The 8,213-nt window shown below is 45.0% G+C and overlaps 1 protein-coding gene across 1 annotated transcript; it reads left to right on the top strand.

Moving 5' to 3' along the window:
• Positions 1-6,061: 6,061 nt before the first annotated feature.
• Positions 6,062-7,404, top strand: LOC119651950. Its single transcript, XM_038055804.1, has 3 exons — positions 6,062-6,902; positions 6,960-7,169; positions 7,234-7,404. The coding sequence occupies exons 1-3, from the start codon at positions 6,311-6,313 to the stop codon at positions 7,326-7,328; spliced, it is 897 nt and encodes a 298-aa protein (XP_037911732.1). The 5' UTR covers positions 6,062-6,310; the 3' UTR covers positions 7,329-7,404.
• Positions 7,405-8,213: the final 809 nt, after the last annotated feature.

The raw sequence follows: 8,213 nt of genomic DNA, 5'->3' as shown, positions 1-8,213 counted from the left end.
CTCATCAGGGGACGTCGCCTGCTAGTCGTAGGACCTCAATATTTACCATTGTCTTACGTAACGCCGAAATTCTAGCTGCAGCCTTGTTCGCTCATCTTTGAGTCAAGGGTCAGTCCAAGGTACTGAACTGTCAATTTTGATTATCCACTCGTCGAACGATGTGGCTCACAGGATCGGAATTCTCTATTTAATCAGGATGACTACTTCGGTTTTTTCCAGTACGAGGTTAAAACCATGAGGAGTCATCCATCTGCTTATCCGTTGGATCAATGTGCCAAGTCTGCTTTCCGGCTGTTCAACAGTGCGTCCAGCAACAAACACTGTGACATCATCTGCATAACCGACCAGGCGCAACTCTTCTGGCATGTTGACTTTAAGTTGACTATCATAGGTAGCGTTCCAGAGGTCCAACTCCAGGATGGATCCCTGTGCCACCCCCGACTTGACCTCCATCCTCCTCTGACCATCTAGCGTTTCATAGAGTAGGGAGCGGTTCCTCAGATACTCACTCAATATCCGTTCGAGATAGTTTGTATTGTCTAATGTGACTAGAATGTCTTTCGCTCATACAGGATTCAATGCATTTCCGACAGCAAGCATCACGAGGAGCATCACCCATCGAGTTCGACGGTTAAATGCCTCCGCTCGACGAACGGCATCCACAATTTGCATGAGAATATCAATTGTGGATCTCTCTGCTCTAAAACCGAACTGTCATGGAGATAAGTCTCCGGCAGTGCGTATCGCTTCAGCGAGTCTAATTCTGGTGAACTTTTTGAGCACAGTAGTGACAAGCATAAAAAGTGGGCGGTATGAAGACGCAATTCAGGGTCGCATTTCCCTTTACTGATCGGCCCAAGCCCCGTCACCTTCCAACGAGAAGGGGAAACACCCTTTTTCGGGCAGTAGGTCTGGCCGATGTTGTTTGTATACCTCTACTGGAATACCATCGAATCCTGACACCTTCTTGCTTTTTATAGAGAGAACTGCCTGTTCCAATTTTTTTCATAAAGGAAAGTGGGCAGCCCTCGGTGCTCTCCGTGCCGATGTCATCATCTCGCACGGGGTGTGCGGGGAGTAGCGCCTGTAACATTTGTTCTATCTGCTGGGCATGAAGTGAACAGGGTTTCCGCAGAGCCCCGATTTTTTGGGTTACCAGTTTGTAACCGAGTTTCCACAGGTCCCTATTAATCACGTCGACCAGATCCTGCCGGCAGCGAACTTTGCTCCTGTTTATTGCGCCGCAGAGTCTCCTTTTGGCTTATCTGTACTCTACGATTATGGTACATACCTCCTCCTAGTCTCTCAGACAACCGGCGGAGTCTATGACACGTATTTCGGGGCTCTGCAATTTTCAACTTACACCAATACATAGAAGGTTTGCCACTTCTCGATGTCCTCCTGTGCATGGAAGCTCCGTATAACCTTCCAGCGCGCCCCCATCGGTTCCAAGAGTTTTGACAAACTTGCCGATATTCACCTTCGCATCGTTCCATGCACTGAGAGAACGCCGGGGTGGCGCACACCGAGAGTTTGTATCCACCACTTGGAAGGCAATATATTCATGATCGCTTGCCGAGAAGTCTTTCAGAACTCGCCACTCGTCCACCAGCGACACCAGTGACTCCAACGCGAAGGTTACGTCTGGAATGCTTCCCTCGCAACCTGGGCGGATGCCGTCCCGAACCCATATCCCAGCGGTACCTCATATGTCAGGGTGCCATGAAGCTGGGTCCTTGTTTCGTTAACGCTCACTGATGAGCACTAAATCAGCTTCGGTCTCCGCAGCGAACAGCTTTCCTTTTAATTGCAGGTGATTGGTTTATGGTCTGCTTGACCTCATTTGCGGCATGTTTCCATTCTGTCAGGTCCCCGTCAGGTTGCAGACGTGTGCTCATAATCCAAACCTTTGTAACATTTGGTTGAGGCGGCCCGGATTCGTATCCTACACACTGCCCAACCAATTTTTGCTTTTCACGTTGTTTAGAAGCTCCCTCGCGTATTGCTCGGCAACTTCCAGCACAGCGAACACTTTCTTTCCCAGAAGCCCCTTTACTGCTTCACAAAACGTAACATAATTTGCTGTCCTCGGGCCTAATTCCGCTAGGACTCCACCACCCGTCGTTTATCGAATGGAAGGCATTTCTGCTCAGCTATCTTCGAGCTCGATCTTATAACGAATTTCAGTGAGAACTTCTCCAAAAGTTTTGCCTGCCGTCGGCTTAATAAACAGAGCTGTCGATCTAGTCCTCTTTCAACTCCGCACCTTTTTTTTGGTGCTCCATTCTTCTTGTCCGCCTTAATTTTAAGCACAGATTTTTCTGATGGGGGCGCGTTGTTGTCTGTTGTCCTTCATCTCATCCTTGTTTTGAGCCCTGGAGAGTTCCTGAGTAAAGTTTCCTTCAGATGCCCCTTCCTCCATTCGTTTTACCCCAAGTTCGCTCTGCAACGGGCTGTCTGCGATCTGTTTGACACTCAGAGCGTTCTTATCGGGAGTGCAGAGAAAGCCAACCAACCAACAACATCAAACCGCACTGGTCAAACGGGAGGAATAAAGATAGGAGACTAAAACTTTGAGAACGTTGATAATTTCTCCTATCTAGGGTCGAAAATCACAACCGATAACAACTACGAAGATGAAATCCGCGCACGGTTGTTGTCAGCCAACAGAGCCTACTTCAGCTTACCAAAACTGTTCCGCTCGAAACGTCTCACCATAGGATCAAAGCTCTTACTCTATAAGACAATGATCTTACCAGTCCCCATATATTCCTCGGAGACTTGGGTTCTTAGCAAGAAAAATTGCGAACTCTTAGCCGCGTTCGAGAGAAGAATCCTGCGAAAAATGTTTGGACCCCTACATGAGGATGGACGATTCCGTAGCCTACATAACGACGAAATCTATGAGCGATACCATGACCGTCTGTTTGTGGATAAAATCCGGCTCAATAGGTTACGGTGGGCGGGTCATTTAATCCGTATGAATGAGGATGATCCAGCCAGGAAAGTCTATAAGGCAATATCTATGGTAGAAAAAGAAGACGAGGCAGACTTAGCCTAAGATGGAGCGATGGCGTAGGTCAGCACACCAGACAGCTTTTAGGGATATCGAATTGGTGGACCTCGGCGCAAAACCGGGATGTCTGGAGTTCCTTATTAAGGCAGGCCTAAACCAGATACCGGTTGTTGCGCCGTTCATGATGACTTCAGCGAAAGTCTTGCCTTTCAACGGCTTAATAAGCAGAGCTAGCCGGCTAGTCCTTCTTCGTCTCCTCACCTTTTCTTTTGAGCTCCATTCTTCGTGTCCGCCTTTTAAGCTCAGGCTTGTCTGATGACGCTTGTCTTATTCCTCTTCGCCTTTTTCCTTTTTGTCCCTGGAGAATACCTGAGTAAACTCTCCTTCAGATGTCCTTCCTCGTTTCGTTTTTTCTCAGTTCGATTGGGCTGTCTGCGATCCGTTTGGTGCTCGCAGTGTCCTCATCGAGAGCCGCAGTTGTTTCTCTTTTCCGCGGATCGTCTATTTCTCTCCATTCCCGCCTATAATACCCCTTGTTGTTTTCACCCCTTTACTGACGTTTTTCTGGAGGAACGTCGCAGATCGCAATCGCTTCACAACGCGCATTTCTCAATAAGCCTTTCCTCTTCAGCTTTCACCAGAGTAGTCGACAGCGCTCGTACTCGGCTTAAATTCGAAATCATCTGGTTAGTTTCAGTAGTTTCCACGATGCCTCTTTCGGCAACTATAGCACTGTGTGATATTGTCTGGGTCTCTGTCTCCGTTGCAGGCACTTATCACTTCGCGAGCCTTTTTCTCTGTTTGCGCAGCTTCTTCGAGAACCGAAAAGTTAAGAACATCGTCAAACGTGATGTTCCACAACAGTGGGCCTAGTACAGATGTCTGTAGGACACCCGCAGAGTTTACGTACTTCTGGAGTGCGTCATCAGTGTCATACTGGATATACCTCAGTCCTTGCAAATAGCTGTCGACAATAATAGTGGCGGTCACAAAACTCGCTGCAGCATTTGCCTCACAGCAGCTAGAACGCAAAAAGGTCAATAAAGGATGGTTCACGTGGAGGTTTATCAGCTTTAGGCAACAGTATCAACTTCTGTTGCTTCCATACTGTAGGAATTATCTCCTCCAAAAACTCAGTCAACATGGCCAGTCTGGATTTCAAAGCAAGTTTAAGGGCCTAATTCGACATTGCATCGAGAGTCGAGGCTCAACTGTCGCCTCTTCTATCGCAAATCACCGGTAGCTTTTCTTTGGTGATTGTTGGTGTGCCGCGTATATAAACATGGCTTTCATTAAACTTCTGCTATCAACCGAACCTGGCAATTCCCAAACTGGAACCGCCGTCACTTTCAGAGGTCGCTGAAAGTTCTCATTGCCCCTGTCTTGCTGGATGAATACTCCTTAGTTGATTTTCAATAAAAGGGTTGGGCATGTGATCTGCAGAGATGAACGACTTCTGAACCATCCAATGACGATTCTATAGACCCATGAGTTTACGTCCGCCGTCAAGCAAAGTTCTTTAAAGCATTCCTTCTTACTTCGCTGAATGGCCAGGTTGAGGGTTTTGCGGTCGTCTCTATGGTGAGAGGCTGATCGAAGCCTAGGCAGTTCCATTATTCCACCAGTAACTGTGTCTTCTAGTGGGGAATGAGCATCTCATAGAAATGGAAGCGATACATGCTTTGGCAACGCACTCTATCAAATTAAGAGTTCTTTCTATAGGGGTGCTTGCTTTATTAGGTTGGTCTTACCACACTTCTATAAAGATCTGCTCATCGAAAGAGTTTGTAGACCAACTTGACATTTTTCTCGGTTTCTGCCTTCTCTGCGCTGTGCCTCTCCCCATTTTTCAAAGACGATTGCCTGGTGGTCACCATGGGTGTACTCTTTGCTGATGCACCAAGACATACCATCTGCCAGTGCAGGAGCCAGGACTACATCCAACTGCACAAAAGCTTCTAATAGACTGCGCCCTCTTGCATTTGCTTTTTTAGTACCTCAGCCAAGCGTTGAAGTCACCGGCAATTAACTTTGGAGCCTTTCTTTGAATTCAGATAATGTCAGTGGAGCGTAACAGCTGTAAACATATACACCAACTATTTTCGCCCACCCAAAGCTACTGATGTTGTTTGATTCATAGTAGATTGTACGGCTTGTCCACCGTGCGCCGATGTCGCCGCATATTTCCCCTATGACGCAGAAGAAGTTCCCAGTAGAACATTAATCAAAGCTTCCCAAAATGCCAAAAGGAAAGGCACCACATATGGGGAAGTGTGAGGAAGTTTCAACATCAAGACTATTAGGGTGTCTGTTAGGGAACATCTGCCAATGATCACAACTAGCATGAAGGAAGCTTTCGAAGAGCAGCATGGAGACACTTTTGGGAAGAGATTTGCCTTCTTGAGGTAACCTCAACGGTGAAGCGAATCCTTGTCAAAGAACGTAGCCAGAAGCTGAATTATCTATGTTTATTGTTCGGGAGTATACGGAAAGCGATGAAGAAGCGGGTAAACATGTGCTAGAAGTGCACTTTCCAGGAGGCATCCGAAATCTTATCTCAGGGTTGACAGAGATAGAGATGCATGGTTGACCCTTTACATATTCGGAATATATATCGTATATGCCTAGGGCGTGCTTATATTCCAATTAATTGGCTTGATGTGAAGGTAATATGTATTCCCAAACAAGTGAAATCCACCTACACGGACGGAAAAGTTTCCGACCTGTCAGTCTGACGTCCTTTCTACCAAAAGGATTGGACATGGAAGAGCGATACATTTCTAGTAAGTATAGTCAACACGCCTACCAGGAAGGCAAATCCACGGAGAGAGTACTTCATGCGCATACTGATGCTTCTATTGAGCCAGGGTGTCATAGGGGCTGCCCACAGGGAGGGATCTTCTCTCCTCTTTTATGGCTCCTGGTAATGCTCACCTTCCATTAAGCGTTCCATATTCACTTGAAATCGTAGCATTCCTTATAGTTTTCCTGGAATTTCATAAATTATAATAAGGGATAACCCCTTACTTTCAAATGCTACAATATTCCTTAAATTCGGATCGACCAGGTAGGCTCCATTGCTTGGCCTTCAATCGAAATACGTGTCATCAATTTTTTGCTGTCTTTTTTCGCCTTTTATTTTTTTAAAAAAATTAGTACAAGTGAAGGAAATTTTAACTGTACGAATTTCACGCAGAATGCTTAGCAGGATTTCAGCAAATCGCCAGGAAAATAGTCACTTCTATCTGAAGTAAATTTTGTTAGATATATCGATATAAAAGGGTCCTTGTCACTATGGGCTTCTTCGAACAATTGGCCAATATGGGAATAATCCCATGCCATTGGGGTCGGGCCCCTGATGTTCAACCACATACTCGAAGCATCTTGGTAGCACTGAACTATAAATCCTTTGAAGAGTATCTGAAAAACATGAAAGATCAACCTATAAATCTTCTGGGGATGTTTTCTCTCGCCTTATTAATTTGGTTCATTATGACCAACAACGGAAATCAATGTGCCGATGATTCAACCAGGACTCCTGAAGAAGAAGATGAACAAGAAAGATCTTCTCAAGAAGAAAAATCTTCCGCGGCTATGAAACCTGATGTAGATAACCCACCTAAAACTGGATTAACGGACGACGAGGAAATAGAGGAGGGACAGTCAGAGGATGAAGAAAATAAAATGTCTACGCCACCTCCAGAAGAGAAGAACATGCAAGAAATCGAAGAAGAGTTTGAAGATTCTTCACATAAAAGGCCCAAAATTAATGGTAAGACAAAACCACCAACCAAAGATGACAGTTTCCAGAAAATTCAAAAGAGGGTGACAGATATCCACGGATTAAGGAGGGTGTCTAATGATGACATTAAATCGTCGAAACTAGGTGAGTTTTCTTTTTCTTTTGGAAAATATTTCATACGAAATGGTCTAAAATTTTCAGCATTGCAAAAAAGGGTGAACACAACAGTTGGAGACTGTGAACCTGGAGAGAAAACTCCCAGCAGAGTTGATCCAGGAGCGCGCTTAAAGAATTTTGAAACTGAGGTTTCGGCAATCGCTGCAAGTCCCCCAAGTGCCCGGCGAGGGATATTCAAAAATCGCTTCGTTACTCGGCGTGATTTAAGGGACAAATTCTATGAAAAGGTTGAAGGTAATAAAGAAGAATATCTTTTCACTGGCTAAGTGTATCTATGACACATGTATCTATACTTAAGGTGAAATGAACCCTGAGGAGAAGTATATTACAATGACGTCTTTGGGACCACGGCAAATTATAATCTCTGCCAAGAAGAACGGCAGGCCCCCTTAATGTTGGTAAAAATTATGCTACAGTTTTGTAAACTAATGTTGCTGTTTTCTGGCAATGGTTTTGTCTTTGGCGCTATCAAAATAATTTTTAGAATATGAAGAAATTTTTAAATATTTTCGAGGTTTTTAGATTTTGGATGCAAATTTGTTGAGACCGTTTGAGTTAGCTAAGTTAAGAGAATGCATCAATTTATAACATTGACAGTGGACCGCAGAGAGGAAATCCGGTCCTTGGGTGAAAATGATTCAGAAAAACTGGGCCCCGGTTAAAAATTGTCCAGCCCTCACTATCATGTCTTTTTCTTCAAGTGATTGGTGACACCTACTCATTGCAGCAATTGGGTCTGACAGAGATGACATTTGGATGCGAGCTTTTGTTGTATAAACGGCAGATTCAAGGATCTAGACTCAGTATAATGCCGCCATGAGTGAGGAGAGTTGACAACAGATGCTCCGAGAAGTTCTGCCAGTTCACACCAAAAATGGACTGCGTTGAAAACTGGGGGAGGGATCGTCAGTTTTTATCCCTAATGACACGGATCGCTCCAGTGCAAAGAACCGTCTCATCCAAAGCCTATCCATATCTTTCTTTTTGAGGTGAGACCCCTGGAATCGTAGTAGTTGGAAAGAACGTTTACACGCTGATTCGGGAAATGTGGAACGAAGAAAAGGACAAGTGGATGGTTGGTACTACCCATAAAAAGGATAATAAACTGGTATACCAAAAATACAGATGCATCTCGCTGCTATACGCTTTTTACATTTTTGGGAGATACCAGGTAAGGTCGTGCTTAAGGGCACTCTGTAGGTGGTGTCGATGCATCTGATACTGTCGTAAATTCGGTTTTGAATCTGATAACGATTTCATGTGGAGCTTACATGCCCA

This window comes from Hermetia illucens, chromosome 3 (genome assembly GCF_905115235.1).
Source record: "Hermetia illucens chromosome 3, iHerIll2.2.curated.20191125, whole genome shotgun sequence".
Classification (NCBI taxonomy): Eukaryota; Metazoa; Arthropoda; class Insecta; order Diptera; family Stratiomyidae; genus Hermetia; species Hermetia illucens.
This window is presented reverse-complemented; position numbering and strand designations above follow the sequence as displayed.

What these genes read in the sequence shown, in the direction of transcription:
- LOC119651950 (XM_038055804.1), top strand. Translation starts at nt 6,311, where the DNA reads ATGGGCTTCTTCGAACAATTGGCCAATATGGGAATAATCCCATGCCAT. An exon ending in CATTAAATCGTCGAAACTAG is followed by an intron (nt 6,903 to 6,959) that starts GTGAGTTTTCTT and finishes TAAAATTTTCAG; the next exon opens with CATTGCAAAAAAGGGTGAAC. An exon ending in ATTCTATGAAAAGGTTGAAG is followed by an intron (nt 7,170 to 7,233) that starts GTAATAAAGAAG and finishes TCTATACTTAAG; the next exon opens with GTGAAATGAACCCTGAGGAG.